This window comes from Anabrus simplex, chromosome 1 (assembly GCF_040414725.1).
Source record: "Anabrus simplex isolate iqAnaSimp1 chromosome 1, ASM4041472v1, whole genome shotgun sequence".
In the NCBI taxonomy this organism is placed as follows: domain Eukaryota; kingdom Metazoa; phylum Arthropoda; class Insecta; order Orthoptera; family Tettigoniidae; genus Anabrus; species Anabrus simplex.
In genome coordinates this window covers 1,198,537,185-1,198,551,344 of record NC_090265.1, presented here as the reverse complement: position 1 = coordinate 1,198,551,344, position 14,160 = coordinate 1,198,537,185, and the positions used below count along the sequence as shown (strand labels likewise).

Here is a 14,160-nt window from a genome sequence, read left to right as displayed (position 1 = left end):
CGATCATTTATGTTTCTATTGTTTTATCGTGCCTGCGTCTTACCCGGAGGCCCCGGGTTCGATCACCGACTAGATCAGGGATTTTTAGCTGGATCTGAGGGCTTGTTTGAGCTCCACCCAGCCTACGTGATTAGAATTAAGGAGCTATCTGACGGTGAGACAGCGACCCCGGTCTAGAAATCCGAGAATAACGGCCGAGAGGATTCGTCGTGCTGACCACACGACCTCTCGTAATCTGCAGGCCTTCGGACTGAGCAGCGGTCGCTTGGTAGGCCAAGGCCCTTCAGGGCTGTAGTGCCACGGGGGGGGGGGTTATACTGTTTTATGGTACCAGCTATGATAACGGAGATAGACATTAATGAATTTACCGAGGAAGTTGGCCGTACGGTTAGGGTCACCTTGCTATGAGCTTGCATTCGAGAGATGGTGGGTTCGAAGAACACTGTCGGCAGCCCTGAAGAGGGTTTTCCGTGGTGTCCCATTTTCAAACCAGGCAAAATGAATTTAGACTTTTGTTGCTTTGTCCATACGAACGCCGAAGATCGTAACATGGAAATATTGGTCAGTCTTGTAAACTGGTAGTTGTTATTGGGATTGTATTAAAGTGTACAACCGCGTGGTCACCTTGTTACAATTTGTTTTACGTCGCACCGACACAGATAGGTCTTACGGCGACGATGGGATAAGAAAGGCCTAGGAATGGGAAGGAAGTGGCCGTGGCCTTAATTAAGGTGCAGTCCTAGCATTTGCCTGGTGTGAAAATGCGAAACCACGGAAAAACATCTTCAAGGCTGCCGACAGTGGGGTTCCAACCCACTATCTCCCGGATGCGAGCTCACAGCTGCGCGCCCCTAACCTCACTGCCAACTCGCCTGGTCTCGTGGTCATCAGCACAAGGTAAATGAGAAAAAATAATGAATGCTTGAAGAATAAGAAAAGAAGCCCCTTTACGCTGCATGCCCCAATATCACAGAGTCTGAAGAAAACATGTTTATTCCTACTGCAAACCGACGAGACCCTGCGTGGCAATGTGCGCTCACATGCACTTTGCAGTTTCGTCAGCCGCGCGCTGTCCTGCTCTGCTCTGCCCTGCTCTGCGGCCAACTGCTTCTCAATGTGCGCCCGGCCTAGGAGTACATTACAAATTATTCTAAACAGAACTGCTTCAGTGATGCTGTTCTGTTGGTACATTTCATGACGTGATATTTTTCGCACTTTTCTCCGCACAAACCGCAAATACACTCGTACGTTGCCTTGTGAAACGACTTCAGACTGCAAATTCAGTAGTGGAAACCATGCGTTGCCAAACGTGTCACTAAGTGCCTCAGTTTGTATTCTGCTTCCTTCAAGTCTTTGGTTTGCATAGACGTGTTGATGTAGAATTCTTCATCTATGTTATTCCTTTTCGTTTGCAACTTTTGTAGGAGCTCCATGTATGCAGCTGTGGCTGGCAAGAGCAATTGTAGCCTCGGGTCCACTACTAGAAATGTTTCACTCATCAGTACATAAGTGTAGCGAGACCGTCTGTATTTTGAGAGACCTAGTATATTTTTCTAGTGTCTCGCTTTTAGGTTTTCAATCTTCCTTACTTGCTTCTCTGGTAGGTGTTCCCATATTAATTCAAGTCCATAAGCAAACACGGGAATCACTTTCACTTCAAATAATCCATTGCCGTGGCTGCCGACATTCTCGATGTATGTCTGATGTCGCTTCTGCTTTGTATAGCAGCAGCTAGTATTTCCCTTATATGGATTGTACAGGCTGATGCGGTTACTTGGATGGTGATGCCCAGGTACTTAAAGTGATTCCTTGGGGTCAGCACTTGTCCTCTGCATGTTATAGCTTATGTTATGTGTAGTCTACCTTCTTTCCTTAAAACTAAAATTTCTGCCTTCTATCATTTATCACCAAGTTATTTTCTTCTGTCCACTCCATAACGAGGTCCATCGCTTTCTGTAGATTTTCTATGTTTTCTGAGGCAAGCGTCATATCATCTGCGTAAATGTTGATGCGTGTGTTGCTACTCCTTCCGTGACTCTTGTGACTATTTCGCTCGTGTAGATGTTAAATAATACTGGACTGAGTGAGTCGCCATGTAGCTCACCAACCGTTTGACTTATCCAATTTGATTTTGATAGCCCATCCCACACCTATATTTGATTTTTTGCCAGTATATTTCTAATTAGTCTTGTCAGCTAGGGCACTCAATAAGCGCACTCCTATTCACGGTGTCAAACACTTTGCTGAGATCGATGAAGATGGCAAACATCTTCTTATGGCCCTTAACATTCTCTTGAATCTTTGTGAGTAGCTTTGCAACGGCTATCAAAGTGGATCGACCATGCCTAGAGCCAAATTTTTCTTCTGGTAGAAGCGGGTCCACTATGGTACTCAGCTTTTGAGTCAGCGTCATTGTTAACAGTTTAAAGGGCTCTGATCCTAGTGCTATTCCTCTATAGGAGCCCGGTTCGCTTGTGTCACCTTTCCCTTTGTGCAGTAATTTGATGATCAATTTGCGCCAGTCAAGTGGAACATGACCTCCTTTAACATTCATTAAAGAGTTGTGTCCAGATATTTTCCAGATAGGGCAATGATAGCTTTAAGTGTTCAGTGCAGATCCTGTTCAGACCTGGTTCCCTGCGCGGTTTACCTGCAGATATTACCTTCCTTACTTTCACTGGTCTAACGGCCATGCTATTTTCCATTATACGAGTATCATTTATGCTGAGTGTCGGTCTCGTCTCCTTGGCACTTTGGGGCTCGCTTCATGTGCTCCTCCCATGTTGCCATCGGGATGTTTGTCGGGAAACGTGGCTCTTTTATGTCTAAGTGCTCAGTATGGGTCTTCTTCTGCTTCCTTTACTTTTTTCGTCCTCCCGTTCTCTGTGCTCCTTTTCCTTCTGCCTTACTTACTTACTTTCTTATGGCTGCCTGGTGTTTCAGCAGATAATCTTTGTCCATAGTTTGCCTTGCTTTCTACAGACAAGTGTGGCTTTTCTCTGCTCATAGCATTCTCGGTCAAACCATTTATGTGCTCGGCGAGAGTTTTGGGCTTCAGCGATTGCGCTGGTGATGAGTTACTCAATGTCTTAATGCCTCGCCTAGTTTTCCGTCCTTGTTGGTCTGGGGGATGTTTGCAGTCCTGTGCTCATTCTCCTGTACTGTAGTATCGTTGGTTGAGTGTTCTCGTAAATCTTTGATGTATCTGATGGTCTTTCATAATGTTCTTTAAGTTCAATTGTGTTAGAACTGTTTTCTCAACGTAGCTCCATCATTGTCCAGCAAGAGACCATGTTTGTGTACCTGAAATCCTCTTATAAAGGTAAGGTCAATTGCACTGCCTCCATTGGGATATATGTAGGTGAGTTCACCTTTGTTGTTCGCTAAGGTCATACCCTCTTCCGCTATATATTCCAAGACTAAATCTGTTTGGTGCTAGTTTTATCAATTGGACAATTGAAATCCCCGGATAATATCATTCTTTCATCGTCTGGCACAACGCTTTTTTCCCTTCGTATGCTGTCTATTACATCTATAGGGCTATAATGTGGTATGAAGTAGACGCTAATGATGGTCCATATTCGTGTCTACACTACCATTTGGTCTTCTTCTCTTATTAGAACATTGAATGGAACAGTTCCGGTTTTATGAGGCATGTTACCCCTCCTGGCGGCCTTGTTCTAACGTCTTTCTTTGCTAACACATGAATATTGTAGAATCCTTCAATGTCATTTCCTGAATCTACATTTATAAATATCTCTGTCAGCACACATATGTCTGAGTCTCTAAACACATCGGTTGGCATACTATATATTACACCCCTCAACCCTACAACATTCCAGTTCATTACCCTTATTTATTCATTGCCGCCCTCTGTATTTCCAGGGCGTACAAAATGACCGAGAGATCACGTTGGTTGGCCAGAGAGATTCTTTGTACACTTTATCAATTTCCTTCAACGGAATGCCTACCTTTAACGCCTTACTTGTGCCCGTGTCGCTTTTGACTTTGCCAAAGATCCCATTTTCCTGTAGATATTCTACCAAAGCCTCTGTGGTCGTATTGGGGCTGAGTCTGCCTCCGTATAACCAGCCATTCTTCTCAGCTGTTTCAAAATTGTTCTTCACTTGTCAAGTTCATTTGATTTGTTTTCGTTTTTATTCGTTTACTGCGCTAGTTTTCTTCTTTGCTGCTGACCACACTTCTTTTGAGTCTTTGTTCATGCATGGCCGTCTGGACACCGTAGCTTCATATACATCTGGTGCACTAGCGATGACAGTGTTTTGTATTGATGTTGAGTCCATTATATTTGGATGGTCTCGCTTGTACCTTCCTATGCTATGGCGTATGGTTGCCTTGCTTCTATCTTTATCTATTATTACTTATTCTGTCCTTTCCCCTGGTTTCCTTTACCTTTGCACTGGATTATGGCTGTTTACCTATCGTCTTCAACTGTAATTTCTCCTTTTGATCTTTGCCATTAACCTGGCTTGCACCGTACAGTTTGGATTTCGACTTGTTTTCTTTGCTTGGATGGTTGTTCCGGTTCCCCGTATGACTGATTCTGTTTATATAATCTTCCTGGGCAAAGATCTTGGTTTCAATCAGGCTCAGTTTTTCCATAATATCCTGTTGAAAATGTTCCACTTCTTGTTTGGAATTCCGCAGTTCTTCTCTAATTTCTTCTAATTGGACTTGCCATATGGCATTTCTCCCGGTTCTCCAGTCCTCAAGAGCCATCTTACATTCAGAACATAACCACATTGATTTGATTTTCGATGACTTGAGTGCATTAAAAGCTTCCGCTCCCACATAAATGCATTATCTATGGAACCATTTAACACACACGCCATCACATCCGATTGCTTCTTTGGTTCCTATCTCTGTGTTACATGCTGGGCAAAGAATTGAGTATTTTTGTTAGCAATACTATCAATTCTGTCCGGCATGGCGAAATTTTCTTGTAGGCAGTGACAATAAATGCATAGAGTTCAAGACACCCTCCTCGTGTGGGAGGTGAGGTTATGTAAATACACTGAACGTTAACAAGTGTACGAGTCCGTAGCGAATTAATTTGTCTTTAAACTGAATATGTGTGACATATCCGTACCAAATATCCACTTGGTCCAGTCGTTTGGATGTGATAGAGCGAGACGGAAGAAGGTATTGAAGAAGGTATATTTAAGGTATTGCGTGATGTTTTGCAAGTAATTTCATAAAATTATATACTTTTTAGGTCAATATTTTGAAATAAAGCACTCCTGAGAATATATGTGCAAAATGCCGTCACATTCTGCCCAGTGGTTTAGATTTGATGTCGTTTTGGAAGGCAAACAGACGTCGTTTCATGTTTATATAGAGAGATAATACAGTATATCCTGAGGCCATTCATCATTCACTCCTGTATAACATAATCAGACTCAAAATAGATCGATGTAATAATAATTCCGTCAGAGAACTTACTTCTTACAGTACCGTTCATTGCAACAGCGAGCTCATTGCATTGAGTCCAACCGAGTGACAGCCGGTATAAGTGGTCCCCCTCCACCAACTGTCAGCAGTCTCCTTGGAGGGTAGTTGAGCTGGTGGGGTAGAAAATCGGCACTAAAATCGTTTGAAATAACCCTATGGTTAACGGCATAGGGTGCGAAGGCAAGGGGAAATCATCGCATTAATGTCTCTCTGGATTTCGCAAGAACCAGCAGCTCAACATTATCATAACTAGCTCTTAAGAAATTTTTCGGAATAGTCCGCGTCGGATCTCTGGTGGTGATAGCTCAAGTATTTACTTCAAACGACATGAAATTTAACACCAAACCAAAAACCAAACTCCATGGCACTACAGCTCTTGAAGGGCCTTGGCCTACCAAGCGACCGCTGCTCAGCCCGGAAGCCTGCAGATTACGAGGTGTCGTGTGGTCAGCACGACGAATCCTCTCGGCCGTTATTCTTGGCTTTCTAGTCCGGGGCTGCTATCTCACCGTCAGATAGCTCCTCAATTCTAATCACGTAGGCTGAGTGGACCTCGAACCAGCCCTCAGGTCCAGGTAAAAATCCCTGACCTGGCCGGGAATCGAACCCGGGGCCTCCGGATAAGAGGCAGGCACGCCACCCCTACACCACGGGGCCGGCGAAATTTAACACTTGTAGACGCATAGCGGCATGTAATGTTCGTACTTTTCTGCAATATGGCGAAGGGGATAACCTAAAAGTGAAAATGGAAATAAAATCGCAGAAAGTTCAGAACATACGCCTACTTCCACAAGAAGTCGGGGTTTCGAAGAGTTCTGCTTAGTGGGCTACGAGAATGTTAACTTTGAAACCATACAAGATAACTGTAGTACGTTAATTGCAATCTTATCTTATGTCATGCACGGATAAAGTGAGCGAAGTGTTGCCCTTGTTGCTATGGCACGGAGTGGGGAGTAATGAGTCAACGGGAGGCAGATAAGCTTGGCGCGCCTGCCAGCCAACCGATTAGAGAAACTCACTATAGACGTACAAGAGACCTGGTTAGCGAAATTAACCAAGCTAAAACAGCTTTCAATAAGAAAGTTAAGCTCTTCACGTCTAATAACATCAGTTTCAGAATATGAGAACAACTGATCAGGACATGTGTGTGGCGCGTGTTCCTCTAATGAAGTGCGACCTGGACACTAGGGATGACAGCAGAAGAAGAGTTGGAGTATTCGATCATCCGTCTCCGAAGTCGAGCTGGAACTGGGCCTTCTGCGGGCCATCGTGTGAAGAGTGTACCGTAAGCACACGAATTGGGGTAAAACCAACGCCAAGATTATCAACTAACTGTCGTGGTGTATGAAATGTTATTGACAGGGTTCGCCGTCTGGTAGGTTCGATGGTAAGAGGATGTAAACAGCCCACAGTGCAGCAAATCAATAGTGAATTTAATGCTGAATAATAGCGAAGTGTGGGCAGCCATACCATGCAGAGACAGTTCATCGCAGTGTGGTACATAAGTCGTCGTCCGCACGTCACAAGGTATAAAGACTGACATGGGCAGTAATATTGCCATTGGATTCTTAGGTATGGAAGAAGGTAGCCTTGTCAGATGAGTCGAGGTACCAGTTCGTACATGCCGATGTCAGGGTACGAGTTCATCGCCAAGATATGAGGTAATGGATCCGTCTTTCCAGCAGAGCAGAGTTCAGGTTGGTGTTGGTATTCCCGTATGGTTACCACTCACGTGGGAAGAAATGGACCTCCTGGTATATCTGCTAAACAAAACGATACAGGAACCTACTATCATATCATGTCCACCCATTTTCTCACCTTCAGCATCTTGAATGAGACTTATACTACAGCGGCTCAGATCCTAGTCAAGGCAGTTATAGTTTCGATACATTCAAGGTTATAAAATATGTCATGCTTAACTGAAAATAATACAGGGTAGGTAGGTAAACAGGAAGAAAATGCTGTCAATATTTACCTTCGTGGTATTATGCCATCTACAGTTTGTCAACACTTGTATTTAATGCCACGGTAGCGCCAATTTTTCCTTCCGCTCCGAAGCTACTCGGTACTGGTATAACGGAGAAAAGAACTTCATGGAGAGGAGTGATTCTGCGTCGCAACCAGGAAGAATCAAATGTTCGCATTATGGAGAAGATTGAAATGATAGGCTGGAGGAAGGAAACTTCTGTGAGCTTAAAAGACCTTGAAAGACATCGAGGTTCCATTTCAAACATTACATATACTAAATCAAAATTAAATATGAATATCATGTAGGGGACATAAGTTTAATCAACACGGGAGGTAATATAATATACACAATTATTTACTAGACGTCATACTGATGTTTACAGAATCTGAATAGCGTATGGATGGGTGAGTATACTACTATTACTACTACTACTACGACTAAATTGTTTTCATTCCTCCCCTGAAGGGGGAGGCGGGCATTCTAGACGGTGACGCCGTCTCTCAGGCCAGGAGATTTGCAACTGTGAAGGAGATGCTCAGAGAAGGTGAGGGGGTTTGCGGCCGTGGCTTATACTAGGAACTGTCCCAGCATTCGCCTTAGTGCCGGAAAATGGAAAACCACAGAAAACCACTTTTAGGACAGCCGACGTTGGGAACCAGCCCTTTTTCGTCTGCCGAATTCAGAGGCGTAGATCCACGGTAAAGCCGTGTCCACCCCTCCTCTGCTCGGTTGGTGGGTCGGAGTGCAGAGCTGTCGGACCACAGACCAGCCGTGGCCACTTATACGCCGAAACCTACGTGCATCCGACGACCTGGGGGAGGGTGATACGTCCGTGGTATTTACTGCCTGCCCTAAGACGCGAATACAAGGTGTGCCTCTGAAACTGCACACGTTCTACTTGAGTTCGACGTTTCTTTCTCTCATTTGTGTTGAACTATTCTTTATAAACCTTCATCAAACCTCACTTCGTTATTTCTTATTCTCCTCCACCTTCGATTGTACTTTGTATTAGATTTACAAGGCCTTATGATTCTTTCATTCCCATGCTTCCTTTGGGCCTTGACTTCATTTCACCAATACCTCTAATCTTCGAGTTACAAGCCCACTTTCTTTTTCACACTGATTCTCATTACGGATGACGCGTTGCAAACCTTGCTGAATCAGTGAGGAGAGAGGTAGTACAATAGGAGTACATCATTAAGAGAAGTTTAAATATTTCAACAATATTTTTAGGAAAGGGTATAGAAATTGTAAGATAGGCCTAAATACGCTTCTTCATAATATTCATAAACTATAAAATTAAATTAATATAAACATGTGATTTGATATAATCTGATGACGTCATTTGATGGACGTAACATATCTTCTTGTTTTTAATTAAATCGCATCTTCTTCATGTCTAATAACTTGTTACATGTTTTATTTTTCAGATGTCTAAATTTATTTATCCTGCAATATTTTCGACAGACTGAATATATTCACAGTTATCGAATGAGAGTACGGTGCGTATATATAATGTGTAACGTAAGAATAAGCAACTCGGTAGGTTATTTATTATTTAGTGTCAATAGGTAATTCAGAACTATATTGTAGGTAATTGTTTTCATAGGACAAATTATTATCTAGTAAAAAATGGCAACACTAATACATTGTAAATACAGTTACATCAGAGAACATATTTTCTAATATGCACATTATTTGATTTAATTACTGCTTCCAGACGCTGCAACTCACGATCATAAAATGTTACTGACATAATTCCAGTGTTTCGTAAGTGGGGGGAAATGTTAGTCGAAAAAGATTATTTTTATGTCAATGAGATCATCTGGGTTTTGTTGAGGGAGAAGGAATCAAAATAACAAACGAATCAAGACCTTCGAGGTCAATCAAAGCACTCACATATTCGAAATAAAATTAGTAATTGACGGTTGGGAAGTAGGATTTACATTCATAACTCTATTTCTACTTCATGGAATTGTTTCTATTTATACAATTGATACTTGTTAATAGGCCGATGACATAGATATCAGGCACCTTTAAACAACAATATCCTAGTGCATAACACGAATATACCACTTGATGTGATATTCTGTGCTGAGAACCTGTTTTAAATCCCGAATATTATTTTTGTTCATACTTACGGCAGCCGAACTCGTCTGATAGGAATTTTCCATTGGTGCAATCATTATGGCTGTCACAGATGAACTCTGGTCTGATACATCTGTCTTGGGCTCGAGTGCGATCCGCTGGCACGAGACACATGAGTGTCACTGCTTGGTTGCACTGCGTCACACCTGTCAACAAATATACAGAGTTTAATAGAAAGTTGTCTTAAACTAAGGCCGTGAGTGGAAATTGTAGATTAAGCTCCAGTCCCAGAGATATAAATATATCCTTTGCCTGTAGGAAACATATTATCTACATCAGAGAAAGCTATTGAGTGCATTCAAAATATTGAAATATATCTTCATACCAATAGACACACCCAACACATTGTGTTGGACGAAAACAATGAGGTACTTTACCAATATCCACAATATTAATAAAATGTATATATGCGAATGTATACAGTTTAGCTTCTCAGATGAAATCAGCATCGGGGCATTCGGTACAGAGGGTCCCCGATTCGATTTCCGAACGGATGAAGGATTTTAATTCCTCTGACTTGAGTACTGGGTGTTTGTGTTTGTCCGATTACACTTTTCTTCATATTCACACAACACAACACACCACACTACTAACTACCACCGAAATACGCAATAGTTAATAGCTAGGTACATCCCTTTATAGAGGATTGACGTCAGCAAAAGTATTCGACCGCAAAACACGACTAAGTCCACACGTAAGACACAGACCCGCATCCGGGAGATGGTGGGCTCGAACCCCACTGTCGGCAGCCCTGAAGATGGTTTTCCGTTGTTTCCCATTTTCACACCAGGCAAATGCTGGGGCTGTACCTTAATTGAGGCCACGGCCGCTTCCTTCCCATTCCTAGGTCTTCCCTGTCCCAATGTCGCCATAAGACCTATCTGTATCGGTGCGACGTAAAGCAACTAGAAAAAAAAAAGACACAGACCGCGATCCCGCCAGGGAATGAGAAAAGTGGCGGAAATACTTATGAGAGACTGTAGATGAGAGTCATGGAAGAAATATCTAAATTATTTAAATAAAAATACTTTAACAAGTTTTGAAAAATGGCGTATTTAATCAGTTAGTTTCGTAACATCCATTTTAAAATAAAGTAATGAGTTTAAAAAGTGTCTTCGCCTATGATAAATGGCTGATAATCGTTATTTCAGAAAACAAATCTGAATTCTTTAATTTTATTTTTTACAATTTGCTTTACGTCGCACCGACATATATAGGTCTTAAGGCGACGAAGGGATAGGTAAGGCCTAGGAGTAGGAAGGCAGCGCCCTTGGACTTAATTAAGGTACAGCCCCAGCATTTGTCTGGTGAAAATGAGAAAACACGGAAAACCATCTTCAGGGCTGCCGACATTGGGGCTCGAACCCACTATCTCCCGGATGCAAGCTCACTGCTGCGCGGCCCTAACCACACGGCCACCTCGCCCGGTCTGATATTTCTAACTAGTTTATTGAATATAATGAATTATCGAGGCATGATATGTACAGTCTTTGCCAGCGTGTTTATTTTAATTGTGGTACTAATACTTTTACAGCTAAAATGAAAAATCATCAAGTATTTGTATGTAAAACTTACTAAAATACCAGCGTACTATGTGCAGATTGTATTGAAATTGAAAGCCAAAGTCTTTGGTTATGTACTTTTTCATCGTATGGATATTTACAGCAGTATCACAAAGAGGAAACCTGAATACAGCACATGTAAAACAGATCAACTGATGACATCAACCGAGTTCACCCATTCTAAAGCCTTCGAGGAGGCATTAATTACTTCCTTCCAGTAGCCCCGTTAAACCGTCTCTTGAAGTACTCCTCAATGATATCAGATTTTCTACACACCGAAGAATCTAACATTTCACACCTACGCAGCTCGGACTTTGTTCTTCCGTGGCCACATCTAATTCTGTTTAACAGCCAACAAACTCTCCGAGGCAATTGAAATCCTGGAACATGCGTGCGGTCGTTTTTATTGTAGTGACTTTGATCATTTCTCCTTCGACGCATCTTCAATTTTGAAGTTTTACATTTGACAGGCAGCCCAGAATAGTCTCCTGGGTTTCAACCGTTTGATGGGTGGGTTCAGCATGATTTCTCGAATCGTTAGTGGGTAACGTTTTGTTGTATTTTTTCCATTCTTGGAGCACTGTTTGTTGTCGTCTCAACGAAGGGGTGAATGGAGGGCAGTTGTGCAACGTGGCAACGTGTAGGCTACACAACCTCCATGATGGTGCGCACTGGGCAATGGACTGCAAGAACAGGAAGGCAGAAAGTCTATACAGATGGAAATCGAACTACATCTCATATCACTACACGCTACAAAGTTTTGCGGCATAATCCCAATGGAACTTTTACGAGCAAAATGATGACTAAACACATAGGTCCTTCTTTCAGAGTCCTACAGTTGAATATAGAAATAATTTGTCTCTAGTAAATACCTGACGTAAATTATCAAGTAGGCCTAATTAATTCTAACATTACATGTCTAGTTTAAGAGGCAATTTGATGAGTGATAAAAACGGTTTAACTGTCAATGAATAAGTATTACATATTGTCAATAAAGCATTTAAAAAGCTAGGCTTCCTGATAAAGAAATTGCAGAAGTTTTAAACACGCAGTCTCATTGAAAACCCCATCCGGCTCCTTGGCTAAATGGTTAGCGTGCTGGCCTTTGGTCACAGGGGTCGCGGGTTCGATTCCCGGCAGGGTTGGGAATTTTAACCTTAATTGGTTAATTTCGCTTGCACGGGGGCTGGGTGTATGTGTCGTCTCCATCATAATTTCACCCTCATCACGACTTGCAGGTCACCTACGGGTGTTAAATCGAAAGACCTGCATCTGGCGAGCCGAACTTGTCCTCGGACACTCCCGGCACTAAAAGCCATACGCCATTTCATTTCATTTCATTGAAAACCCCGTATTTCTCATTCATACGATCAAGTCAAGAATACTGCTCTGAGGCGGTGGTAATTATTGTTTTAAGAAGAAGAACAAATAGGCAACCATCCTCTAATAACACTAGTTAGGAGAAAGAAATGGTAGGAGTCCGACACTTCGGAAAGTGCAGGTATCGAGCAAAGAAAGACAAGAGCCACGAAGGGTGTAAAAATAAAATAATCCTTAGACCTCGAATGATCTAATGCCGTCGGAATCGGAAAAAGGATAGGAGTTGACCAAGAGAGGTCGGATATGATAGAGGAAAGTGAGGAGCCTGCCACAAGTACTGTCCTGAAGTGTCGACCCCTTCACAGCAATAATTAATTAGAGCGAGTATAGATCAGATTCGCAAAATGGATCAGTACAAGGTGTTTGTGTACCAAGCTACCATCGAGAGATTATTACCTTTTTTTGTACAACGAGGCATACTGAATCACTTAGAACTAGGCACAGGTATGTACTGTATGTGAATGCACGTTTCATGCACAAATGTATCGGTAATTTCCTAGATTGTCCTAATTCACTCCAGTTGCTACCAGTTCATATTCATTCCCGCAACACCAGACAGTCACATTTCACTCACCGAAGTGCAGAACTGAATCACACAGGTACTCTTCATTTATCCAAGCCTTAAAATCCCTGAATGAAATTTGTGCTAGGTAATGAAATTCGTAGACATCTTATGGATGCTTCATAGACAGAGAATTCCTGGTATCCTGTTCTGCGTATTTGGTAATTGAAAGTGAAAATGTTTCATTTTATCTATCAGTTATTTAAAATGTGGTCTACTTCTGCTTTTCCGTTTCATGATCTCTTCTACAGTATGTATTTTGTGAATATGTGTACATTGTACATTGCTTTGTTATAATATTATTTGAAGGGGTCGGGGCAAAAGAGTGCCAAGCAACATTTTTGACAAAACTGAGCTGTCGGTGCCATTTGTTGAGGATTATGATAAGCTATCAGTAAACACTGGAAAGTTGCATAGAAACACATTCAAGTGGCACTGCATGTGACTTTCATCTTGTTGCCCCCAACAGTTCTTAGAAACACTCGGAGCAAAACAGTGTCAAGCAACCAGGAGACCCAGATTACCATGGATTGTAGGAGGAAGCTTGTGTTTTCGAGTGATTCTGAAGAATATCTCAGTGATCCTGATGTAGACGCTGACTATCTTCCTCGCATAGCATGTGAAATTTCCTCTCAAAGTGAGGTAAGTGTTGCTTGGCATTATTTTGACCATAACTAAAGTTTCCGCCATTGTTGCTGGGGTTATGTAACTTATTAAGTCATTAGGTTATGTTTTAGGAACCGTTATAACACACTCTTGGATCTATAGTAAGTGGCTTTTTTCAGTTTAAAGTTTACTCAAGTTAGTTTAAGGCCTTCGTTGACCAACATTCGCAAATATGCATTATGTGGCTTGGCACTATATTGCTCCAATTTTAAATCTGTTGCTGTCAGTCATCATTTTTCTCAAGAAAGGTTACATTGTCACTTGCGACCAGAGGTTTATACGAGTTAACAGAAAAACAAGTGCATAATTTTGCAGCTCTCTTGTTAAAGTATCGTTATTAGTTACATAACAGACGATACAACATGGGTATTTCTCGTACTAAGACTTGGTGTTTTGCACTG

At 42.1% G+C, this 14,160-nt stretch overlaps 1 protein-coding gene across 1 annotated transcript in view; it reads right to left on the bottom strand.

Moving 5' to 3' along the window:
- The window catches only part of LOC136858487 (G-protein coupled receptor GRL101-like), an 826,319-nt gene that overhangs the window by 225,288 nt on the left and 586,871 nt on the right, over nt 1–14,160 (bottom strand). Inside the window, exon 8 of the mRNA XM_068225625.1 lies at nt 9,583–9,735. Coding sequence (XP_068081726.1) covers nt 9,583–9,735 — 153 coding nt within the window. The remainder of the gene's footprint in view (nt 1–9,582; nt 9,736–14,160) is intronic.